Below are 26,966 nucleotides of genomic sequence, written 5' to 3'. Positions count from 1 at the left end.
GCCGGCATCATAGAAACTATTACAATGTGTGTCATCTCACTACATAGGTGCTAAACAACTGCATAAAGGAAACCTGATATTACCAACATTTGTCAAGCACTAGGCGCCTACCTGAGTATGGGGTAAATAAGAAGCCTATGCCTATTACGGGGGTTGCATGGTGGCAACAGTTAGCAGTTAGTAATCACAGTGTTAAAAGGTTAAAGATCTCATTTCAACACAGTGCAAATGTGTTTAAGTATATTACCTCCACCAACAACAAAGGATGTTAAAGGTCATATTGAGTTCAACAAAGATCAATCACTGTGGCGTGTGTGTGTGTGTGTGTGTGTGTGTGTGTGTGTGTGTGTGTGTGTGTGTGTGTGTGTGTGTGTGTGTGTGTGTGTGTGTGTGTGTGTGTGTGCGTGTGCCACAGGTGGGCTGAAGTGGGCGGATTAACGAGGATTGTGAGTACTTGAAGCCAGGAGAACTGATGATATTTAAAATAGACAGAGAGAGATAAAACAAGGGGCGTACTTCTTAAAATAGAGTGCTTAGAAGAGGGGGGAAAAATGAAAGCAGGCCGTCAAGGTCAGGAAGCCTGCACAGCCATCATGAGAGCAACAGCTGCCAACCAGGATGATTCATAAGCCCCACGTGCCAATCAAACAGGCTGCCATCAGGACACATTTCAGTAAGCTTTGACTGGGAATTTATATTATATTATATATGGCCCCTACTGTGACAATAAACAGAAGCTGAATCATAACAGTAATGGTAACAGAATCTCGTACTGTTGCACTGTGTGTCGTCAATAAATCTCACCAAAAACGGAGGCGTCTATGTAGTCAGGTTGCCATACATGTACAGCATTATTAAAATCAATGTTCTACGAACCTTTAACTAATAAATGTAGACAAGAAGACATAAACATTTGTGAAGGCACCATTCAGAAAAATTAGGCAATACATTACGTAGTACATAACATATCAGATCAATGTTAACCTCCATATGTAGACACACATTATCTTTCATGTCTGCATTATCTTTCGTTTGGGTCTTTCCAGGACAGGCAGTTGAAATGACATCAGTTCTAAAACTGCAGCGTTGCCATTAGCTCGGTTTTCTCCTTTATCAATAATAAAAGAGGGGAGCAGGAAGAGATTGCAGCACTTACTCGAGTGCCCTCTCTGCTGGCCTTCCAGTGGGCTGGTCATCCTGGAATACTCTCCCTCTCAGGCTGGCTGTCTTCTCCTCCTACAGGCCCTCAGGAGTCTGTCTGTGTTGTCTGGCTGCACTCATTCCCAGCCTGCAACCCCCCTTGCCTGAAAGAACAGGGACAGGACGATTCAAATGGGAGACTGGGATCTGTACATCTATTGGCAAACAGAGAGAGGTGCTAATGATACCAAGACAAGCAGAGTATGCTATTTGTGTTTGATACAGCAGACTTGTTGTCTGAGGTATGCAGGGGGCATTCTTCAGTTGGATAATACAGATATTTTATTCATACCATTACCATAACTCACCCTTAAAAACATCTATTAGGATTATATTACAATATCTACTCTGTACATTCTTGTATTTTTTTTAGCACTCACTTTTTCCATCACTCACTACTGTACTAGTATATGGCATACAATATATGGCACAGACATGCATCACGCATAGTGTTGACATGCAGAGTACAAAGCAGATATACACCTCAAATACCACCCATATTTCACCCATGTGTCCAGGGAGCAGAGTGACGAACAGAGGGGCACCGGCATCAGTGACTAGTTCACACTATAGTTAATTAGGCACACAAGGCTCCCTATGACAGCTGCCATTACTGTGACGAGTTCCACAATCATCGTAAGGGACTCTGGGGGGGGGGGGGGGGGGGGGGGGGGGGGGGGGGGGGGGGGGGGGGGGGGGGGGGGGGGGGGGGGGGGGGGGGGTGGGGGGGGGGGGGGGGGGGGGGGGTAAAACCAAACATGGGAGCTCTGTATGTCCCCATACATGTGTGGTCACATTTTGTGGGACCACCATTGAGGTAACCTCTGGCTCCTGACAATGTGACAGATCCCTGTTATCTTAGGCAGGTCTTCCGCCTTGGCTTGGCACTTCTCACTTCCATTTACCACTTACACACTATTCAAAGTATGGGAAAGCAATGGGCAATGGGTGTTGGGAGGGCAGCGGCATGGAAAGAGTCTTGCCTCTCATCGAGGACACTTGACTCCCCGTTTATCTAGTGACCTCGGGCTGGTGACTGCCTGAAGAACTGAAAGGTGATTGCTATCGGCAGAGGAGCTTTGACAATTTAGTAGGGATGCACCGATACCGATACTGGTATCGGATATCGACACAGATACTGCTCATTATACTCGTCAAACACTTGCCGATACCAGGCACGATAGCCTACTGCTATTACACGAAACAATGCAAAATCTTGTTGTAATGATATGAACCAGTGATTGGTCATCCTGAATGGTGTAATTCCCTATGTGCTAGATAGGTTGTGCATTGTATAAGTGTTAGAACATACAGTGTTCAGAGCAGTACAATGTAGTAGTAACACAGTTGTGTACGCCTGTAATGTGAAGTGCAACCAATTTACTATAAAGACCGTTCTCTTCAAGTACCGGTGTGTTTATTGAAGAACCCACAACCCAAACGAAACACTCGTCACCTTCTGTGGACTTCAATGCAGCATGGAAAAAAGTGCCACCTCATACATTTTCTAACATTCGAAAAAATCAAGGCCATGCATTTATTTTCATTGTATTTTGGTGGTAAAGGGTATCGGTATCGGTACTCGGTATCGGCAAGTACACACATTAATGTACTTGTACTTATATCGGTTTTCAAAAAAGTGGTATCGGTGCATCCCTACAATTTAGTCTCCAGAATATCTCAGTATGCTTCAAAAAAGAATATCCGCTGCTGCTGCTACTAGCCTGCTATCATTCTCAAGAGTTTTTTCAAATTACACATTTGAAACATTTCGAATTTCACAGTTAAAACAGCAGCCGTAGCCTATAGTGTTGTCAAATGGATCGGAGGAGGCATTTAGACAAATCGTCAGTTGAGTAAACAGCGCCTGCTGAGCAGAGGAGAGTGATGCGTGTCTTTCAGCAACTGGTGATGGATGGCATGCTAAGCATAGTAGCCCAGTGGCACCACCACACAGACAGCCCTGCAGACCACTGACTCCACACACCGCCGATGGAATTTTAAATATTACATAAAATATTGATGCACAGTCCACACATAAATGTCACCATAGCTTTATTTATGTAAAGGGCAACCTTTGCTGGGCTAGGTCGCACTGGCTGCAGCTCATCTAATCACAAGAACACACCAGAAACACACACACGCACACACACACACGCACACAGACACTGTAAGAGGGGCTGAAAGCCCAACCAACTGCCTGGCACAAGCTGTCCTCCTCAATCAGTGTGAGGCACTCAGCAGGAATTTCACAGGGTTATCTTTGTCCTCAAAAGAAACAAAGCCATGTCAACAAGGCTGGGGCTGAGGGGCGCACAGAGGCTTTCACTTCGCCGCTGGGCGCTCGGGGACCATCAGCTCCGCAGTGTCCTTGGCCTAACATTGGTCTGTCGGCGGGCGCTGGCTGCTGTGCGCTGGGAAGCCCAGTGTCTGCATCCATGGCTCTAACCGTCCGCTGCCTCTCTTTTTATTATTATCATTATCATCTTTTAAAACATGTCACCTGTGACAGGCCTCTGCTCCAGGCTGCCAGACACTTGCCACCTGGTTGATCTCCCAGACTGCATGTGCTTTATATAGCCCTTGACGCGCACCATATCTGATATTGGCGTATGGATGCTGTCAGATTGGGGTCTATTACTACAAAACACAATATGTTGGCAATGTTGTGCATTAGCTACTCCTAAGCTCTGTGGGTAATTGACACCCCCCACGTGCTGTTGTTTTCAAGAGGATCACCACTTTGGAATGTAGCTCCTCTACGTATAGGCTACCTCAGGCAAAGCCAGCCGCCCACAAACATTACATATGTTTTATCTGTATGTATTCATGTCAAACACTTTAAAATGGAATTTTGCAAGTGGACATAAACATACTATGAATTACACAACGGCTTATCTCATCTGGATCGGAGAGTGTTGTGGCTTACTAAATAAAGCATACCAATGAAACAATGCATTGGCACAGCTGCTCATTATAGTAGAGTGGCATATGGGTCCATATACTGAAACATAAATAGAATGGGCTTCAGCAATGGACTACAATTATTTGTCACCTGCTAAAAAGGACCAACACCATCAAAGACTATCTTTTTAAATAGTAGGCCTATATCACAAGATGGTGTTATAATTCTGTTATAATCTCATGATTAGATGTTCCAAACGATACAACTATTGAATGACGTGAAATATCAAACAAAGATATTTGTAAAAGAAATATGCAGTCTTTATTATATGAATATAAAATTACATGTCTAGAAGATGATACTTAACAGTAATAGAGTTTAAGTGGCACCAGCGTTGGTAGACCCATTACACTAGCACCTCAGACCTCTTTAATGCCTCGGCATTGCTCGCTGTTTATCAAGCCAAGTTTTATACGTAATCAAACATATCACAAGCTTCCCACTGGTACGCCATTATATCCTCTTCATAATATCTTAGTGACCTAATCAAAGTACCCTAAAACCATTTGGCCTCCTTGTGAAGCAGATTAGGGCATGTACAAAAAGGAAACAGTGCTTCCATTAGCCTAATTAGCACAGTGTTTCTCAACAGGGGTGCCGCAGGCCCCCCTCAGGGGTGCTGCAGAAACGTGGCGAATAAATTATGTAATATAATACATATTTGTCTAAATTGATAAGTTAATGTTAGTCAGTGGAATCTTTCATCTGCCATTTACGCACAATAAAGTAAATATAGGTCGCCCCAGTCAGCTGCAACTTCGAACGTAGGTCGTGTGACGTCTCCAAATGTGTTACTTTTCTAAGCTTGTGTGGTATTGGATGCAATATTACTGCTTGTTGGTTTGGGGTGCCTTGACATTTTTCATGAATTGAAAGGGTGCCTCACCTAAAAAAAAGGTTGAGAAACACTGAATTAGCACTTACTTAAATTATGATTTCATCAGTGTAGATAAGAGAGATGTCAATGGCAGGGCAAGCCTTAAATGGAGGAGGAAGAAACCTGATACCCCCCACCCCATGCAATTTTTTTTTTCCTTTACTGTTCTTTGTCTCTAATACCCAGACCCGCACCCTAGTGGTACCCCAATCCTCTCATACACAATAACATTCCTGGCAGCTGACATGCCATGGCCAAATTTGGAAAAGGGGTTTCCTTTATAAGCAGGAACAATGGTCCCCATCACGGAGGGGTCATCACATTATCAGAAGGTAAGCTGTGAGGAGGAACCTTCTGAGAGATTTTTTTGGCGAGTGAAGGTGTGTGTGTGTGTTTTTTTGCTGAGAGCAGGATCACAATGAGCCTCTGTCATACACTCAGCCTCAGTGGATGTATGTGGTTTCACTTTGTAACAGTGGCAAGAGTGACTCTTTTTTTATCTCTACTCCATAGGGCAAGCGAAGCACCACTCATCTCTGCTGGGGTAGAGAGTATAAGGTAAGACTTCTCTTCTGTGCTTTGATACTGTACGTGAAGACATGCATAATGGCATTTGGAGAAAATTAATTTTAGTTTTATTGAAAGAAATGTGGCATTCTGTGACAATGGTGGAGGTGAGACAACAGGGTTGTTTTTGTTACTAATAATCACAATTGTGTTCACGCTCACAAAACAATCAATGCTGAAGTAGGAACTCATAAAGAAAACAAAGTATGTGTCCTTACGTGATACTATATACAGTTTATAGACTAGACATGCAAATAAAGAATAGAAAAAACACCGCTGATGACTAACAACACAACATTTATTCTTGAAAGACTATTTAAATATAATATATATAGTGCTGATACAATCTAATAGACGTATTAACACAGGTGATTTAATTGATGATACTTGATACCAGAGCATTGATGAAAAAAAAATGTAAAAAGGATAACACGTTAAAGGTCTGAGCTACAGAGAGGATAAGCAGAGTGGTGCCCCCTCCATTGAGTAGCATCATCTTATCTGTTTTATCTGGAGTTCATGTGGAAGCTTCATCTTTGGAGACACTCTCTGTTCACCTCTGGTCCATCCGTACCTTGCTGTGTAGCTTCAGGCCTCTTTTGCCATCCGTGTCATAATGGGTAGATTCAGGTGAGCAGTCCAGGCCAGCCAACGCCATGTCACAGCTGGGAGATGCGGCCATGAGGGATTTCGGAGCGGCGGCACCGTACCTGCGGAAGTCGGACCGCGAGCGCCTCGAGGCGCAGACCCGGCCCTTCGACATGAAGAAGGAGTGCTTTGTGCCCGACCCTGACGAGGAGTACGTCAAGGGGTCCATCATCTCCAGGGAGGGGGACAAAGCCACCGTGGAAACGGCCAAGGGAAAGGTAGGTTCACTTCCTCAAGATGAGAGGGAGAGAGGGGGAGAGAGAGAGAGAGAGAGAGAGAGAGAGAGAGAGAGAGAGAGAGAGAGAGAGAGAGAGAGAGAGAGAGAGAGAGAGAGGGGCAGCGAGGCGAACCCAAACTATAGACCACACAGAGGCACACAGTAGAGTAGTAACCTGTAGTAGTAACAGTAGTGACCTATAGAGGCACACAGGTTAATCATGCCTGAAGTGATTAAGCAATTAATATACCACTTGCACAGTGGAGGCAGCTTCATCATCACACAACTTTAGGTTTCAATGTCCGTCATAATGGAAAAAAATTGCTGGTAAGCAAAGGTGTAGGTTTGGCTCGAAAAGTGGTGGGGACATTTCAATGGCAAATTGACCGGATATGCTGTTTTTGCATTATATTTGTGGAAAAAGTGGTGGAAAGGCTAGGTTTATCTCAAAAGTGGTATGGACATGTCCCCACCATCCCCCCCTAAAATTACACCCATGCTGGTAAGGTATGGCTCCATCTGTCTGCTTGGACTCTTCCCTAATGTGTTCAAACACTGTGCCTTTCCAACAGACTGTGACCGTGAAGGACGCAGATGTCCTTCCTCAGAACCCGCCAAAGTTTGATAAAATTGAAGACATGGCGATGTTCACCTTCCTTCACGAGCCCGCTGTGCTGTTCAACCTCAAAGAGCGTTACGCAGCCTGGATGATCTACGTAAGAGCACAAACATCACTTGGTGATTCTGTGGGTTACTATATAAATACCTTGTAGAGCCACTTCGACCCAATATTTATCTCTCTCTTCTGTAGACCTATTCTGGGCTGTTCTGTGTCACTGTCAACCCCTACAAGTGGCTGCCAGTCTACAACCAGGAAGTGGTGGTTGCCTACAGAGGCAAGAAGAGGAGTGAAGCTCCTCCACACATCTTCTCCATCTCTGACAACGCCTACCAGTACATGCTGGCAGGTATTGTAACTTTACCAGTTAAGAAATGCTGATTAGAAAATGCAATGTTAGCAATGTTGTTATGATGTACTAGACACATTTTCTCAGCAAATAGTGAATGGGATTACCGGAGATCCCATCTGCATGCAAGGGGCTACTAGTTACCGTATCCACACGTACCCATAGTTGGATGGAATGAGTGACAGGCGCATTGGGCACGTCACGTTTTCAACATGTCACTGTAAAGCCCAGAGCAGATGTGGCATGGTGACAGCACTGCCACCTATGGCTATTTGGTAACACATGTGCTGTGGACGCACATGCTGTCGTAACTCACATAATTACTGGTGCCTGTCATTTCCTCTCTCAGACAGGGAGAACCAGTCTATTCTTATCACGTAAGTAATACAAGAAGCACTCTGGTCCATTAGCAGGGCATCTGATTAATATACCACAGCTGTAACTCAGATTAACACACTGAGCATTGGAACTATTTTAACCCACCCAAATATTCAGTGATTTGAGCACTATATGTGATACAGAAGGGAATACTACAGTGAAGTTGTCCAAACACATGCATGATGTATCTCTTTGCAGACATGATAGCTGTCGACTAGATTATGTGCTATAATCTTTTGTTAACTTGACGGTTTGTCTTGATGTGTAAAATCTGATTTATATGACTTTACTAAACGGTGTGTCTGCATGGGACACTGTGTGGATTTGAAGTTGGGTGTGGATTTGAAGTTGTGTCCATACAGTCAATTAGTTAAAGTCAATTGTTACTTAGTCAGCTCTGATGCGTCTTCCTCACCTCAGTGGAGAATCTGGTGCTGGGAAGACTGTCAACACCAAGAGAGTCATCCAGTACTTTGCCAGCATTGCTGCAGCTGGGTCCTCTTCAAAGAAGGATTCAGGTGCTGAGAAAAAGGTATACAGTAGTACAGAGTTAATAACAGAGTTATTTACACTGTACAGCAGGTGTCACCAACATGGTGCCCGCAGGCACCAAGTAGCCCTCCAGGAGCTTCTGAGGTGCCCACCAAGGATGTTATTAAACAGTGACGACTACCAGATTTTAGTCACAGTTAATCCTTTTCTTAATTTAAATAAGATATTATTTATTCTTTATAACCTATAAGCAATGTATCATTTAAAAATAGTGTGATTTCAGAATGATGTCAACTGCCAAGACATCAGTAGAGGATTTTGAACAAAAGTAGCCCTCGGGTAGCCCTCAGTAGCTCGCGGGTAGCCTTTGGTAGCCCTCAGACCCAGAAAGGTTGGGGACCCCTGCTGTACAGTATGTGTCCCTTCCCAGTCTCAGTATATGCAGGCTTGTTCCCTCCCTCATACAGAATGATTGGTAACACTTAACTTAACACCGGCGTCATACGTATGCCATGATTGTGTCATAACAGTGTCATAATACAGTCATGGAGGTGTCGTAAACATTATGTTGATGACTCGATGTCATGAACATCTTATGACTTACAGGGGTTGGACAAAATAACTGAGACACCTGTCATTTTATAGTGGGAAGCTTCCTCTTGCATCCACAGTTAATCCTGTTGGATGTGATTCATCCTTCTTGCTGGTATGCAGACATTACCTTGGATACCGTGGCTCTTGATACATCACAAAGACTTGCTGTCTCGGTCAAAGTTACAAGCACACCAAGCATTTCTCCTTTTTGAACTCTGATATGTCATCCATAATGTTGTGTGCATTGCAAAATCTTGAGCAAAACTGTGCTCTTACCCTGCTAATTGAACCTTCACACTTCACTTTACTGGTCCAATGTGCAATTAATGAGGATTGGCCAACAGGCTGGTCCACTTGAGCCATGAAACTCCCACACTAAAATGACAGATGTCTCAGTTATTTTGTCCAACCCCTGTATATTAAGTGACATTCACTTTTGGTAATGACCGCCCAAATGATGTCAACTTTTCATGAGCATAAAACGTTTATGACATTGACAATGTTTTATGACTCATCTGTGACTGTGTCTTGACACCATTTTGACACTGTTATGACACTGGTTATGGTATGTGTATGACGCCGGCGTCGAGTAAATTGTAACCGAATGATTGCATATTTATTTTTACATTGATGTTTTCCATTTATTTATAGGGAACCCTGGAGGATCAAATCATCCAGGCCAACCCTGCTCTTGAGGCCTTTGGTAATGCAAAGACCATCAGAAATGACAACTCCTCCAGATTTGTGAGTGATTTTACATTGGTGGTATAAAGCTAACACAGATCCACTATGGAGTTTAAACTAGGTTGTACGCTGCTTGACAATACAAAACAAAGCAAAGAAAAGAAAAGATCACATCATTTGCCATCACATAATTTTCTCCTACTGTATGGAATGACTGTCAATACCTTAATCTGAAATACAATCATGGTTCACCTCAAACTTCCTTAAGCTAAACAGCGTCAAAAACTGAACTACTTTTAGTTGGCACAAAATCCACCCTATCCAAAGCAGACAGTTTTTCCCTTTTAGTTGACAGTCCCTTTGTTTCTCCCTCCCCTCAGGTCAAGAGTTTGGGTGTCATCATCGACAGCTCTTTTCTCTCCCATATCAATAACATAACACGATCCTCATATTTCCAGCTATGCAACAACCTTCCTTAGCTCCCACTCCTCCGCTATACATAGTCAGGTCACCTCCCGTATTGATTATTCCAACTCTCTTCTCTTGGTCACCCACATAAATGCCTTCACAAACTTCAGTTAGTCCTGCACTCTGCTGCTCGCATCATCATCAAAACCCCCTCATTTCAACACATCACCCCTGTACTACAATATCCTCACTGGCTCCCTGTTACATTCAGAATCAACTTCAAAATCCTGCGTCACACCTTCAAGGCCATTCACAACCTTGCACCACCCTACCTCTCTAATCTTCTTCTCCACATTGCTAACCCCTTCTGCTCCCTCAGATCCTCATCCACTATCCTCCTCACTGTCCCGTGAGCCCGCCTCTCTACCATGGGGAGCAGAGCTGGAAAGCTTTGCTCCCCACCTTTAGAACTCTCTTCCCCCTGACACCTGTAACAGCAACCCTCTTTGCCTCTTTAAATTCAGACTGAAACCCCATCTTTTCACCTATTCTATTTGATTGCTGGGTTATTTTCTCTTATTTTCTTCCACCTCTTCATTTATCTTTATGTGCTTTTGTATGCTTTTATTTTTTGTGCTATTGTGTCTGCTTTTACTGAAGTTTTAATGTTGTACAGTGACATTGGATGTTCAGAAAGGCACTTCCAAATAAAATGTTATTATTATTATTATTATTATTATTATTATTATTATTATTCTTTATTTTCCCCCTTATTCTCTTCCAGGGCAAATTCATCAGAATTCACTTTGGTGCAAGTGGAAAACTTGCTTCAGCTGATATTGAGACATGTAAGTCATCATAAGACCCATGTTCCATCTTATTATATTCTGATCTCTGTAGAGATTTAACAACTCGTTCAATGCTTTCATAAACTATTGTAGATTTGCTGGAGAAATCTCGGGTCACCTTCCAGCTGAAGGCAGAGCGAGACTACCACATTTTCTATCAGATCTTATCTCAAAAGAAACCAGAACTCCTGGGTAAGACCTCACATGCTTTATGTGGCATACACAACTATACAGGAAACAGATTGTAGTCATCTCACACTTCTACTTCTTCTACTACCACTACAGAAATGATGCTCATCACCAGTAACCCCTATGACTACGCCTTCATCTCCCAAGGAGAAACGACTGTAGCCTCAATCAATGATGCTGACGAACTTGTGGCCACTGATGTAAGCAAATTCATCACCAAAACCTACAGTGGGTGCTTTACAAGTTAACTACTCCCCCAAAACTTAAAAGCGAATCTTTTTCTTATAGGAAGCTTTTGATGTCCTGGGCTTCACTCTGGATGAGAAGAACAGCATCTACAAGCTGACAGGTGCCATAATGCACTACGGCAACATGAAGTTCAAGCAGAAGCAGCGTGAGGAGCAGGCAGAGGCTGATGGCACTGAGGGTGAGTCACTGGTGAAAAAATCAATTCCTGTAGGTGTTACTTCATATGTATGTTGTGTTCGTACCTGTATATTACACTACACCAGTCTATAGACCACTTTTTAAGATTTTATTGTGATTTCACAGATGCTGACAAATCAGCGTACCTGATGGGCCTGAACTCTGCTGACCTCATCAAGGGCCTGTGTCACCCGAGGGTCAAAGTAGGAAACGAGTGGGTCACCAAAGGGCAGAGTGTCCAACAGGTGGGCAGATTTCTTTGTGTTTCCTACATGTGTTTTTTAGACTCCATGTTTATGTGTCATGTGTCTTGTGGTTCTGATGTAAGGACAGCCATCTTCTCTTTTAAACTGCAAACCCAGTTTACCTTCGGGTACCAATAAAGTTGAACTGAACTGACCTGCTGTAAACTTAAGAATGACAACAAATATCAAGGCTTTCTTATTAACACAGACTTAACATGGATGTTTTGTACAGGTGTACTACGCCATTGGTGCCCTTGCCAAATCCGTGTATGAGAAGATGTTCCTGTGGATGGTGGTGAGAATCAACCAGTCCTTGGACACCAAACAACCACGCCAGTACTTCATTGGAGTGCTGGACATTGCTGGGTTTGAGATCTTTGATGTAGGTGTATTTTAGCTGGAGCGCTCTGTCAGTGTTTGAATTAATTTCTCTTGAACGTATTGGTCTCCTAAGCTAACCAAGCCGTTTCAATTCTAGTTCAATACATTTGAGCAACTCTGCATCAACTTCACCAATGAGAAGCTGCAACAGTTTTTCAATCACCACATGTTTGTGTTGGAACAAGAGGAGTACAAGAAGGAAGGCATTGAGTGGGAGTTCATTGACTTTGGCATGGACTTGCAGGCTTGTATTGACCTCATTGAAAAGGTTTGTGTCAATAGGTATTTTTACTAAGCTACACACCTACATTTTCAACTTTTAATTATTTTGCTCATAACAATACTCTTTTCTTACCAGCCCATGGGTATCATGTCCATCCTTGAAGAGGAGTGCATGTTCCCTAAAGCCAGTGATGCCACATTTAAAGCAAAGCTTTATGACAACCATCTTGGAAAATCTGGAAACTTCCAGAAACCAAGAGTAGTGAAAGGCAAAGCCGAGGCCCATTTCTCCCTGGTTCACTACGCTGGCACTGTGGATTACAACATTAACAACTGGCTGGTTAAGAACAAGGACCCTCTGAATGAGACGGTTGTGGGACTTTACCAGAAATCAACTGTTAAATTGCTGTCAATTCTCTTTGCTAACTATGCTGGAGCAGAGTCGGGTAACGTGGATTCGTTATTTTAAATTAAAACAAATAATTAAAACGATTAAAACAAATAAAAACAATAGACTGTAAACCCTTTATCATTAAAGGCCATGTTGTTTTCTTTCTTGTGATCTTTTCCCTCTATAATATTTCAGATGGAAAAGGCAAGAGTGGAGGAACTAAGAAGAAGGGCTCCTCTTTCCAAACCGTGTCTGCGTTGCACAGGGTATGATAGTTTTCATAGATACTGTATATTTTGCAGAATATGAATGGACAGTTTCACTGTATTGCATCTCGTCTGCTGCAGGAAAATCTCAACAAGCTGATGACCAACTTGAGGTCGACTCACCCCCACTTTGTGCGCTGCATCATCCCCAATGAGACCAAGAATCCTGGGGTGATGGACAACCCTCTGGTGATGCACCAGCTGCGCTGTAACGGTGTGCTGGAAGGCATTAGGATCTGCAGAAAGGGTTTCCCCAACAGGATCCTCTATGGAGACTTCAAACAGAGGTGGGAATCTTTCATGTGGTGCATACCTGGAAGGCTTATTCAGTAGACATAAAACATGTCAGACTATAATCATCACTTTCATTGTACAGATATCGCATCCTAAACCCAGCAGCAATACCTGAAGGGCAATTTATTGACAGCAAAAAGGGTGCAGAGAAACTACTTGGATCTCTTGACATTGACCATAGTCAGTACAAATTTGGACACACAAAGGTAAAGCATGATCATGTAATTTCTAAGTGATTACAGCTTACAGTTACTACTTTGACTCAGATGGTACCCTGCACCAAAACACATATTGCTTTAACTTCTAATTAACTTCTAAATAACTAAATGCCATTTAGGTATTCTTCAAAGCTGGTCTGTTGGGTCAACTAGAGGAAATGAGAGATGATCGCCTGGCACTTATTATAACGGGAATACAGGCTAGATCCCGGGGTCTTCTTGCAAGAATGGAGTTCCAGAAGATTGTGGAGCGCAGGTCAGTAAGCCCCAGTGTGCGCTCTGCCCTTTTCATAAATTCTGTGTTTCTTTTATGGTAACTACTAGTGAGGCACGACTTGACATTTGTTGGATGTATTACCCAGGGATGCCTTACTAGTGATCCAATGGAATGTGCGTGCTTTCATGGTGGTCAAGAATTGGCCGTGGATGAAGCTTTATTTCAAGATAAAGCCATTGCTGAGGTCAGCAGAGGCAGAGAAGGAGATGGCCAACATGAAGGAAGAATTCCAGAAATTGAAAGAGGCCTATGCAAAATCTGAGGCTCGCAGGAAGGACCTTGAAGAGAAAATGGTCACTCTTCTCCAAGAGAAGAATGATCTCCAGCTTCATGTTCAGGCAGTATGTCATAGACGTTAACACGTAACCTTTCATTTAAGCAATAAATATTTACGATAATTCAAACCAATAACACATTTCATTTATTTGTTAAGGAGCAAGATAATCTTTGTGATGCTGAGGAGCGATGTGATCAACTGATCAAGCACAAGATCCAAATGGAGGCTAAACTTAAAGAGATTACAGAGAGGGTTGAGGATGAGGAGGAGATGAATGCTGAACTGACTGCTAAGAAGAGGAAGCTGGAGGATGAGTGCTCTGAGCTCAAGAAGGACCTTGATGACCTGGAGCTCACCTTGGCCAAAGTGGAGAAGGAAAAACATGCCACAGAAAACAAGGTTTTCAAAGACATTACATTCAGAATTTCTTGTCTTGTGTTTCTTGACTGTAATGGATCTGACAGAACTGGCTTTTTTTTCAAGGTTAAAAATTTGATTGAAGAGATGGCTGGTCTTGATGACATTGTTGCCAAGCTGACCAAGGAAAAGAAGGCCCTTCAAGAAGCACATCAGCAAACACTTGATGATCTGCAGAGTGAGGAAGACAAAGTCAACACCCTCAGCAAGGCCAAATCCAAACTGGAACAGCAAGTGGATGATGTGAGTCTTTCAAATGACAAACTCCCAATTAAAATTAGTTAACAAAGACTCCTTAAGAGACAATATGTCATTATCTTATCTAACGATTTATCAACCATTGATGACTGTTATCACCACCATCCTTAATCACTTTTTGGTGTTTAGCTTGAGGGATCTCTGGAGCAGGAGAAGAAGATAAGGATGGATCTGGAAAGAGCCAAGAGAAAGTTGGAGGGTGACTTAAAGTTGGCCCAGGAGAGTGTAATGGACTTGGAAAATGATAAGCAACAACTGGAAGAACGACTGAAGAAGTAAATTAACTTTAAGATGTATATATCCGAAGAATTAAATCATCAAGTGATTACTATGTCTAATAATCTGACTAAATCTGCATACAGGAAGGACTTTGAGATCAGTCAGCTCAATGCGAAAATTGAAGATGAACAAATTATGAGCATTCAACTCCAGAAAAAAATGAAAGAGTTGCAGGTGACTATACTGCTAAACCCTAACACTTATTTTTTGCAAAATCAAATAAATTCGTAATGAAGCCACATTAGAATTTCAATTCATGATTATCATCCATCAGGCTCGTATTGAGGAACTGGAGGAAGAGCTTGAGGCAGAGCGAGCTGCCAGAGCTAAAGTGGAGAAGCAGAGAGCAGACCTGGCCAGAGAGCTGGAGGAGATCAGTGAGAGGCTTGAAGAGTCAGGAGGAGCAACTGCTGCCCAGATTGAGATGAACAAGAAGAGGGAGGCTGAGTTCCAGAAGCTGCGCAGGGACCTCGAAGAGGTCACTCTGCAACACGAGGCTACAGCCGCCACCCTGAGGAAGAAACAAGCTGACAGTGTGGCCGACCTGGGAGAGCAACTAGACAACCTGCAGAGAGTCAAGCAGAAGCTTGAGAAGGAGAAGAGTGAACTCAGACTAGAGCTGGATGATGTCATCTCAAACATGGAACATGTTGTGAAGACAAAGGTGTGGACTTTTCATAATTACATTAAGCTATTCAATATTTTAAGGGGATGATAAAATAATACTAATGAGGTTTTTTTTTACAATCCAAGGCGAATATGGAAAAAATTAACAGGACCATGGAGGACCAGATGAATGAGTACAAGGCTAAATTTGAGGAGGGTCAACGTAGCATAAATGACTTCACCATGCAGAAGGCCAAGCTACAAGCTGAAAATGGTAAATGAATAGCAACTTATATTCCATTTCTATTCCATTCCCTTTCAACCCAAACAGTAGAAAGAGCAAATGTGCTAAATTAAACACTGATATTTTCAGGGGAGCTTACAAGACAGTTGGAGGAAAAGGAATCTCTGGTCTCTCAGCTGACAAGAAGCAAACAGTCCTTCACTCAGCAAGTTGAAGACCTTAAAAGACAGCTGGAAGAGGAATTCAAGGTACAATGTCGTTTAAAAAATGAACATTTTACAAGAGGAAAATAACACAATTATGATCCTGTATGGTTCCTTTTACATACAAATTTATTTTGTGATCTATGCTCCTGTTTTAAACACGACAGGCCAAGAATGCCCTGGCTCATGCAGTGCAATCTGCTCGTCATGACTGTGACCTGCTCAGAGAGCAGTATGAGGAGGAGCAGGAGGCCAAGGCTGAACTGCAGAGGTCCATGTCCAAGGCCAACTCTGAGGTGGCTACGTGGAGAACCAAGTACGAGACTGATGCCATCCAGAGGACAGAGGAACTGGAAGAGGCAAAGTAAGACTTTCAGAAAACTTTCAGAAATGTTTTTCTGTGAAGAATAGGAGAACTCTCACCTGACAGCAAAGTTTTTTGTTGGTATTATGTTTCACTTATAATGTAAGACGAACAAAAAGCTTGTCTGTTAGTTGACCACACTACTGTAAACAATGGAGATATTCTTTATGAAAACGTCATGATCGAGTTGCATATTACCTTTTCCTTCTTCAAAATATCTCTCATACTTCCAGGAAGAAATTGACACAGCGCTTGCAAGATGCAGAGGAGGCTGTTGAAGCTGTAAATGCAAAATGTTCTTCATTAGAGAAGACGAAACATAGGCTTCAAAACGAGATCGAAGATCTCATGGTAGATATAGAGAGAGCCAACGCAGCGGCTGCTGCCCTTGACAAAAAGCAAAGGAACTTTGACAAGGTACAGAGAACACACATTATTATTAGTACAAAGTGGCCATAGAGTATACAACATGTTAAATATGGTATAATGTCCAATATAGGTCTTGGCAGAGTGGAAGCAGAAGTTTGAGGAGTCGCAGACAGATCTTGAGAGCTCCCAGAAGGAGGCCAGGGCTTTGAGCACAGACCTCTTCAAACTGAAGAATTCCTATGAAGAATCTCTTGATCACGTGGAGACAATGAAGAGAGAGAACAAGAACCTCCAAGGTATCACAATGTTCAGAGGTTTAGCCCATGTTTCATGACTCACAGTGGGCCAATAATGGCAAATGTCTTAATTTTTCATGTATAATGTTTACTTAAGCAAAACAAGATTCTACAAAAAACTAGCAAACAGGCTATGCATCCTTTCATTTTTTGAAAAAGAGAAACCGAGAAAACAGACAGCCAGAGTAACATAGTATATGATGGTAAGAAAATAAAAAGTCAGATTTAGAGGGAGTGAGAAAAAGAAAGAAAGAAATCTCAGGAGCTAGGGGTCAACTAACCTGGTTCTCACGCGATGGAACATTGTCAATCGCTTAGCTCTGGAAAGGCGTCAAAACAGCTCGAATCTGATTTTAGAATTAATGGGGCTTTTTTTGAATCACGTACTACTTCAACCACTGACTTGTATATGCCCCGCCCCACGATTCTGATTGGACAGGCTGTGAAATATCTGATTCTGTTCAGGCTCGTCTATGATTTCCTGACCCTCGTGCAAGCTCACAAAGTTTAACGAAGATGCACAAAGCACAAAGGGTCTGCGTGAGAGCCAGGCTAGGGGTCAACAGCTTGTGACCATTTGTCTAGCAGTGACTGTCATGTTTTAGAGAAGGCTGGCCAATGTCTTAATTAAGTGTTTTGCTTTACGTTTCTCAGAGGAAATCTCAGATTTGACAGAGCAACTGGCTGAGGGAGGCAAGAGCATCCATGAACTGGAGAAGATCAGAAAGCAGTTGGAACAGGAGAAGAATGAGATCCAGTCAGCTCTTGAAGAGGCAGAGGTAAATTTGCTGTATTACTATTGTTATATTATCTAAGCTACATGTATATCATAAGAGTGGATGACTTAAATGTGTCATGTCTACCAACCAGGCATCCCTGGAGCACGAGGAAGGTAAGATCCTAAGGGCCCAGCTTGAGTTCAACCAGTTTAAGGCTGACATGGAGCGCAAGCTGGCTGAGAAGGACGAGGAGATGGAGCAGTCAAAGAGGAACCTTCAAAGGACCGTCGACACCCTGCAGAGCTCCCTGGAGTCAGAGACGCGCAGCAGGAACGAGGCGCTCAGGATCAAGAAGAAGATGGAGGGAGACCTCAATGAGATGGAGATCCAGCTGAGTCAAGCAAACAGGCAGGCAGCAGAGGCCCAGAAGCAGCTCAAGGTTGTTCAGGCGCATCTGAAGGTATGTCAACATTCTCTTACTTTGCTTGCAAGAACAATACTCAAGGCTGTTCATGCTCATTTCAAGGTACCATAAAACCAGTCAGCCAATTGAGGTGTGAAGTTACCGTACACATACACAGGTAGAACATCTAATAACATCTGTAACATAAAAAATATGGATTCTATAGTACGATCTATACGAGTACAGATCACATTATTTGACTATATATTGTACAGTTCTCTCCAGCTTCATAAAAAAAGCAAAACCACAAGCTTGTCCATTACAGGATGCTCAGCTGCAGTTGGACGACTCCCTGAGGAGCAATGATGATCTTAAGGAGAACATTGCCATCGTGGAGAGGCGTAACAACCTGCAACAGGCAGAGCTGGAGGAACTAAGGACTATGCTGGAGCAGGCCGACAGAGGCCGCAAACTGGCTGAGCAGGAGCTGCTGGATACCAGTGAGAGGGTTCAACTACTCCATGCACAGGTAATAAAAGGTTCCTTACATATCAATCTTAACCCCAAAGCTGTCAATATTTCACTGTATTGTAATACCACACATACTGTGGGGAAGGGAGAATCCAGTTCCCTTTATTGCCCCGTGAGGGTGCAGCTACTTCCTTCACAGGTAATGAACGGTTCATGACCTACAAATACCAGTAGTCATGCACCTTATCTGCCTAATCTACCATCAGTTCTTATACGTATAGTTTATGTAACAGGTTGAAATCGGACTTTTCTGTAAGCGCATTGCCAAAGTCCGTCCAGTTGTGTTTTACATTATTAGTTGTTATGACGTCACATCATTTAAAACATTTTAATTTTCTGTAGAACACCGGCCTCCTGAACCAGAAGAAGAAGCTGGAGAATGACACCACTCAGCTCCAGACGGAGGTGGAGGAAGCCGTCCAGGAGTGCAGGAACGCTGAGGAGAAGGCCAAGAAGGCCATCACTGATGCGGCCATGATGGCTGAGGAGCTGAAGAAGGAGCAGGACACCAGCGCTCACCTGGAGCGCATGAAGAAGAACATGGAGCAGACCATCAAGGACCTGCAGCACCGCCTGGATGAGGCTGAGCAGATTGCCATGAAAGGAGGCAAGAAGCAACTGCAGAAGCTGGAGGCCAGGGTATGCACAAGCAATGCTTTATCATAAACTAATGAACTAGACATCCAGTAAGCCTGATAACCACATATTTCAATACCTCCTTTACCCCACTAATATGATCAACAGGTCAGGGAACTGGAGAATGAGGTTGAATCCGAACAGAAGAAGAGCAGTGACGCCGTCAAGGGAATTCGGAAATATGAAAGACGCATCAAAGAGCTGACATACCAGGTCCTTTTAAACAGTTTATTTAGAAAATATGATCAATGTTTCATTCAATAATACAATACTACATGCTACACATTATTTTGCTCAATATGGTGTGTTCGTTGTGTTATTATTTTTGTGTGCTAAATGTAGACTGAGGAGGACAAGAAGAACCTCGCCCGTCTGCAAGATCTGGTGGACAAGCTACAGCTGAAGGTCAAGGCCTACAAGAGATCTGCCGAGGAGGCTGTAAGTATCATCTCTTATCAACCTCAAAGATTTCATGTTCCTGAATGCTAAACAAAATTAAGTTAAGTTCACTATACTCATCATCACTGGCCGTGTCTGTGTTTCATCAGGAGGAGCAGGCCAACACCAATCTCGGCAAGTTCCGGAAGCTTCAGCATGAGCTGGATGAGGCCGAGGAGAGAGCCGACATTGCTGAGTCTCAAGTCAACAAGATGCGTGCCAAAAGCCGGGATGTGGGTGCTAAGGTCAGTGTAGCTGTTCAAAGACCAGCATTTCTTTAGGAACATCAATACTGACATGTTTCATAAATGAATAATTCATTTGAGTTTAGTTTAGTTTAGTTTAGTTTATTTAGTTTAGTTCAGCAGGGACCATGCACAATAGACATTGTTTACAGAGGTAAAAAGATGGCTTGTGCCAGATTATAGCTAAATAGCTAATTTCCATCTGCCGTCCCTGGACAGGTAAAAAAAATGACCAGGCAAAGAGTAGTGTTGACTACATCTTTCATTTTTAACACAGTGTATCACACACTTACAGTAGGGACCCATGATAGGATCATATCCAAATTAACTAATAGTAAGACGTTCATTTTTATAGCACAAACAATACAATAGCCTTACTGTATGTACACGTAGGTCTACATACTATAAACTACATTTACCATATCTCTGGACATTACTTAATAGTATGACCTAGCTGTGATTATAATATTCTCATGAACAGTCAGGTAAAGGTCACAGTCAGCCTTTGTTTGTGTACAGTTGTTGAATGACATAGTGTGATAATGTAACTTTGAGTGATATTAAAGAGCTGATAAGCCCTGTGGAGGGGCTGTCTGTACGCTGTTAACCTTTAAGAGTGTACTGTCACACCGGTGTGATGGGAATGTTCGGGCAGTGAAAGTTCTGTAGAATTCTGGGCGTCATTCAATACAATTTGGAATTTTAGAATCTTGCATTGTTATAGAACGCATTCTTTTTATAGAATGTTCAAAAACCCACACTCTTCCCTTCCTATAATGAGACCTAAATTAGCCAAAGGCTGTCAAGGGAGACAACACATGTGATATCAATGTTTATACTGCTGGTTAAAACACATTTTTGTGACTGATGATAAACATGGTATGGCATTGACCCTCTCAGCCTAATCCAACCTTTTCTTCTCCAATTCATATCATGTACTTTGGCAAATTTTGAGAAGACAGCAAACACCAGGCACAGCCATAAAAATCACGAGACAAATTGCATCAATTTGTGCATTACTGTGTTCTTTCATCCAGGCTGAATAGATAAGTAATGCAATTTCACCTGAGAGTGTTTCGAACTAATCTCTCTCTCTCTCTCTCTCTCTCTCTCTCTCTCTCTCTCTCTCTCTCTCTCTTCTCTCTCTCTCTCTCTCTCTCTCTCTCTCTCTCTCTCTCTCTCTCTCTCTCTCTCTCTCTCTCTCTCTCTCTCTCTCTCTCTCTCTCGTGTTGCTATTCACTGCCACAGAAAGGACATGATGAGGAGTGAAGCTCCGATATGTCTACTGGAGACTCCACGCTGCGCCAGAGTCTCTTTTGAGTTAACTTATTTGTGTTCAAGACACTTATAAATAAAGATGTGCTGCAATACGGTCATGGAGCTGAGTGTTTTTATGATGACTGATTTTTCCGTGTGGTTTTATACAGCAGTGTTTCTAAATGTGTGGTCCGAGGACCACTGGTGGCTTGTGAGAGAGCTGACGTGGTCCTAGTAGAGGGGATTTCTACAAATGCAGCCAATATTTAAAAGATAAGCTAGCTAAATTTGTAACATTGTTATACGTCTAATATGTCTATGATATTGTTCTTTCACCACAATGTTCTTTCACTACAATTACAGCCCTGTCAATTATGCACCTATTATGTAACTTATAAGTTTGCTGTGCCTAATACTTGCAGTTATGAGTGGGCCAGTGACTTGACAGGTCGTCCCTGAAAAATATTTTATTGGACAAAGTGATCCTTGGTCTAAATTACAACAGTTAGGTAATGGTTAGGGAGGGCCTTTTTGGCTGACAAAGGTTGGAAGGTTGCAGGTGTGAATCTTGTACATAGGGTTAATGTGGGACGTCTCCAGTAATCCTCATCCATGGTTGAAGAAGTGCCCTTGAGCACAGCACCTACCACCACATTGCTCCAGGGGCTGTCACCAATACCTTACAGCTAAATAACTATGTGGCTATGGATAAAATTGCCAAATCAGTGCAATGTGATTATGTATTCTGGAGTTTCGAATTAATTCAATAAAGAAGCTACATGATAGTTATGAATGACATACAGGTATTACTGAAACTTGCTTTTAACATTTAAGAACATGACCATTTGATCATGAGGCATGAATCAGGATCCATCTGCTTGAAAGTGACAAAATGTCAAGCAAATGTATGAAAAGTAGTGCAATACAGTACATCATGCACATTGCTACAGAACTACAAAAAAAATCACACATAAACTTGGACATACTGTATACAGTGTGCAGACCCCCTCTGTGTTGACATTGACATTTGACATTTAAAGGTCAATCTTGTCATACATGTACTCCCAAGAGTTCCTTTGTAAAAAACAACAACAACTAGGTCACGACGGCATGTGAATATGGACACTGGGCTCCCTGTTCTATTATATCAATAGGATTCTTAAGTATTAATTTTGAGTAGGCACACCTTTTCATGGCAAAATATTTTCCTGAATTCTCCTGAAACCTTCAGGTGACACTGAAGAAGGCTCTGTGCAGCCGAAACGTCTGTCATGTCAGTCCCTGCAATGTTAAAATAAAAAGAAAACAACACGAAAAGAAGAAAAACTGAGTGTGATCCATTTCCTAACTACTAGATTACTTCAGAGACGCCCCAACAAGACGGAACAGCACGGTGTGTGGAAAACAAAATATTCTCCTGACAAATCAAAATCTGCACTAAGCGGCACATCCCAAAAATGTATAGCGGCGGTACACACTTTTAATCACTGTAAAATATTACAATCTTTGTAGTTGCATAAAAGAATTCACAGGCATTATGTTATTGTTTTGTCACTCAATCTGTACTGCCTATTCTGTACCTACTCTCCAACTGTATTTTAGAGTTAGAGTTAGAGTGTACTTTATTGTCCCCAGGGGGGAAATTTGTCTTGGGTTTTAACAATCACTGCATAACATATTTTGATCCCACACTTCTTTGTAAGTCGCTCTGTTTAAAAGTGTATGCTACTAATGTAATGTACTGTAATAACAACTGATGTCCAAGGTCTATGCTATTATACACTACCTGAAAGTGAATGAAGCTATTGAAAGTGAATGCACAATAAAAACCAACAGAGTTGTGTGTGATTCACATTATCAGCAGTCCCTGGGCCAGAATGGATGTCAGTTCAGAGCAGATGGTGACAAAGTAATATTAACAGACACCTTTTTTTCTAACAGTATTTTACAAAGTGTATACATTTTTAGGACACCCTGTATGCATTAACCTTTCCTCCTTAACAATAGAAAAGTCTTTTCTGATTGGATAAGGTGGTGGTTAACTTTGAAGTAGATCTGAAATATTAATTCAATTGTAAAGTACTTACACATTTTAAGTGTAACATAACAGTAATAGCCAGGGCTCTAAATGAACTTTTTTCCCATCACCTGCCAATGTAGCGAGTAGATTCCATCAGCCTATCACAAATATACCAAGTCATTTCTCCTGACCAAAATAAAACAAGCATTTAAGCATAGTTCTCATATGAAATGCTGATTTCATCATTGGCCGTGTGTACTTGGGAAAAAAAAAATCTGCAATCCACATCTATATAAAAAAGCCCAAGACGCTCAAAGTAAGCAGAGTTGGCAACCTTGTAACTCGGAAAAATCTTGCAAGCTGTAAGGAGGACAAAGCAAACTGTCAGATACCTGGTCATTTTAATGTCCAGCAGGGAGGGGAGGGCTCTCTCTCCCGGGCAAAGGCTAACTACTGTAATACAATTTATTCACACTATTCACTCCGCACCAACCAAAGTGGCTGGTAAATTCTACTTTGAAAAAGCAAAATTGGTTGCCAGGTGCTAATTTAGAGAGTTGGTAACAGCTAAATGAATGGTTACATTATTTCAATGATATTTTTTGCCACAAAGTAGCAATTCAATCAATCATGTCAGTAGTTTGTATAGCTAAACTAAGTGCTTAAATCTTAAATACAAACAGGAGACAATAGGACTAACAGCCTTTCCATTTCCATGGAAACATATATTGCAGGAAGGAACTCCACTTGGTGTCTCGGAGCTCACTGCAACTACAGTACCAAGTCATTATTTGCATGGAACTAGGCCTACCCACTAATCTTACAGCACACCTGAAGTATGAGGTATAAATAAATAATACCACATTTTGTGCAGACTAATGTGTGATCAATATGTGGCAGTGTTCACTCCCATTGTTCCCAGCTTAGTATGTTATATAATTATATAAAAATAAAAATAAGACTATCAAGCATTTTACGAATTAGTAATTTAACACCAGTCTCTGTATACTGCAAAGATTAAATGAAGGGCTGTGTTTTCCTGGGAGTTGTGTGCATTTCTGACTTTCTGACTTATTGTGGACGACTGTGTTAAATTTAGAAGTACATCTTACTTTAATCCAAAACAGGGCTGAGTAAAATGTTAACTCTGACAGTGTACAGTATACTGTAGGAATTTCACAGAATTAACAGTCTTACCTAACTGTGTGTGAACATGGCTCTTCTGGTGCAGTTCACATCAAATTGGCTCTTTGACTAGACAGGCCAGGTGGCAAAATGATCCCTTTAGAGAGAGACAGCGACAAAGAATGTGCCAGATTTAGGGATTATCTTCCAAAACGTATGATGAAGTTATCATGCCATCTGTCAAATACGATGTGAAGAACACTCAACACAACTCTTAATTTAATGTTTCTGTTCAATAAATCTGTTGTCCGCATTCAACAGAACATAAAGAAAACTCACAAAGTCACAAAACTTACAATACAATTTTAGTAATCATGATGCTTTCCTCCCAAACGCAAATCACATGCTTATTCAATACCATTAATATTACATCCACTGTTTAAGACACACTTGAAGTTATTATTGATTCACTACAGTCAAACCTATTCAGCCATCAAATGCTAGGTAATTGAAACAGCAGAGAGCTCTTACCCTGCTAGCGGTGAGTGTATGAAATGAATGTCCCACTACAGTGTTCACTGGCTCCTCTACAGCTAAGGGACAGCAGGGTGGGGGGGACTGTACTGAGCATCCTAGGTGTGAATTCTTACACGTCTGAATACAGTTCTTAAATTACACGTGGCCACAGTTAAGAGGACTGCTCATTCATCACAATATGTATCTTGCCAGGTGCAGAGTACTGTAGTTACTGAAGGGCTGTCACACAAGCCAAAACCACACACATATTCATTCCTATGTTACACAATTAGCATGCTTTGGAGGATACACGATACACATAGATACGCTTGTATCAACACATCACTTGTATTTCTATTCCATAAGCCCAGTGCATAAACACACTTCTGGGAATGTCTAACTAGGCTACTCTGGCGTAGACCTGGTGTGAAAGATAACAGTGTGGACAGTGTTCTAATGCATATGCCACTCAAGCAGCTGAAACAATTTCTGTGTGTGCAAAATGAGAGCGTGGTCTTGTGTTACTTTAATATGCATTGCTTGTCTTACATCGAAGGGAAATGTTAACACAAACATTTATAATCCAACTAAATCACTATTCGCTTGCATTTAATTATCTGATATCACTGTGCATTCAAACAACACGACTTCTTTCTTTGAAGATGAATGTTGAGCTAAAAAGGGACTGAAATAGTAAACATTTGTCTTAAATAGTTAATCACGGTAAAAACTATCAACTAAGTACCAGGTAAAATCATTAAACTCACAGTGGGATGTCAGTCTACTTCAATGCAGAATGTAATCAAGGTGTCGTGCTTTCAGATATGATCACTATTTATATACCACTGTCTGCACCCCGTTCCAGAACTGGTGTTAACATCTACAGCATACAAAAGATGACGATGATGCAATGCCAATTGGCAAGTCAAGGAATGATAGAAGTGAAGTTACTACTAAACCACTTGCACAGATAAGGGATCAATCCACTCCAATATTAGTACTTGTGTTTTTAAGTAGCTGGGACATATTCCTTCAATGTGTCATCAAGGAGATATGTGACCTTGACAATGACGGGGTAATATGGGCGACATGAGTGAGGTGCGTGGCTTGAGGAAAGAAAGCCGCTGTCATCTGCGGTCCACACAGGAGTGTGGCGATGACGAGATAATGGGGGTGACGATTTAAGCTGGGCATGACCCTTGGCCCCCTTTTGGGGGGGGGGGGGGGGGGGGGGGGGTTAAGGAGTGGTCTGGGTGGCACATGCGTGTCTGCTTTAAGAGGCAGGTGAGGACCAAAGTGACAGACTGTAAATCCCATGACACCTCAGCGACACTGACAGTTAGCAGTTGTGTTGACCTGTGGTAGACACATGGCCTCTGAGATGATGATTTAGTGTCTGTAATTGTAATGACAAGTGGACACCCTTTGCTAATGGGCAACACACTGCATTGCTATTCAGAAGCAAGGGAAGCCCGGGTAATTACAAGCTCATGCCTCTTGTCTTGTACATATGTCAGGAGAGCACCAATACGGCACAGGAAAAGCTTTACAATATTCCTAAAAAAAACCGAAATATATATTTGGTACCTCTTATTTCCTGCCACATCAATTTGCCAAGAAAATAGCTGAAATAGCTGCATATTTTATTGTGATCGTACATGCAGAGCAGGAGGAGCAAGTACCCGTCTTCTGGAAATCTAGACCACTCTTCTTTTGCAAAATGTATTTTTAGACTTTATGGATTGCTGTATTTCCCAACTGTTGCTATGAGAGGCTTGGTCGTACTTTGCTGTAAACTATTCAGGGGGTTTCAAACGTCTGTGGGCATCTCCTTTAGACCTGTAGTGAATAGTGTACTTTGCTGTTAACTATTCAGGGGGTTTCAAACGTCTGTGGGTATCTTCTTAAGACCTGTAGTGGACAAGTAGCTTTTTTTCAGACATTAAACAAAATAATAAAAGCAACCACCCACGAACTGTTAACTTCCACTCTGCTTGACTGAGGATGC

At 42.1% G+C, this 26,966-nt stretch overlaps 1 protein-coding gene and 1 long non-coding RNA gene across 2 annotated transcripts; one reads left to right on the top strand and one right to left on the bottom strand.

Annotated features, from left to right (window-relative positions):
* Positions 1–1,162: 1,162 nt before the first annotated feature.
* Positions 1,163–13,161, bottom strand: LOC134465462 (uncharacterized). The gene is made up of 3 exons (XR_010038159.1): positions 13,090–13,161; positions 8,236–8,341; positions 1,163–1,304 (listed from the first exon to the last, which is right to left on the bottom strand). It is a non-coding gene; the product is annotated as an uncharacterized LOC134465462 (long non-coding RNA).
* On the top strand, positions 5,664–21,391 carry LOC134465460 (myosin-6). Its single transcript, XM_063219130.1, has 37 exons — positions 5,664–6,475; positions 7,047–7,190; positions 7,286–7,442; positions 7,792–7,819; positions 8,241–8,352; positions 9,558–9,650; positions 10,783–10,846; positions 10,940–11,038; positions 11,132–11,235; positions 11,324–11,462; positions 11,588–11,706; positions 11,939–12,088; positions 12,185–12,355; positions 12,446–12,755; positions 12,896–12,966; positions 13,048–13,253; positions 13,343–13,466; positions 13,598–13,734; positions 13,841–14,096; positions 14,189–14,431; positions 14,516–14,692; positions 14,837–14,982; positions 15,070–15,160; positions 15,261–15,650; positions 15,740–15,866; positions 15,966–16,084; positions 16,207–16,403; positions 16,637–16,820; positions 16,903–17,068; positions 17,723–17,847; positions 17,939–18,247; positions 18,516–18,719; positions 19,064–19,360; positions 19,466–19,570; positions 19,700–19,795; positions 19,906–20,040; positions 21,289–21,391. The coding sequence occupies exons 1-37, from the start codon at positions 6,266–6,268 to the stop codon at positions 21,307–21,309; spliced, it is 5,826 nt and encodes a 1,941-aa protein (XP_063075200.1). The 5' UTR covers positions 5,664–6,265; the 3' UTR covers positions 21,310–21,391.
* The last annotated feature ends 5,575 nt before the right edge of the window (positions 21,392–26,966 follow it).

The sequence above is a fragment of the Engraulis encrasicolus genome, chromosome 16 (genome assembly GCF_034702125.1).
Source record: "Engraulis encrasicolus isolate BLACKSEA-1 chromosome 16, IST_EnEncr_1.0, whole genome shotgun sequence".
Classification (NCBI taxonomy): Eukaryota; Metazoa; Chordata; class Actinopteri; order Clupeiformes; family Engraulidae; genus Engraulis; species Engraulis encrasicolus.
The sequence above is the reverse complement of the archived record's forward strand: the minus strand, read 5'-3'. Positions and strand labels throughout refer to the sequence as shown.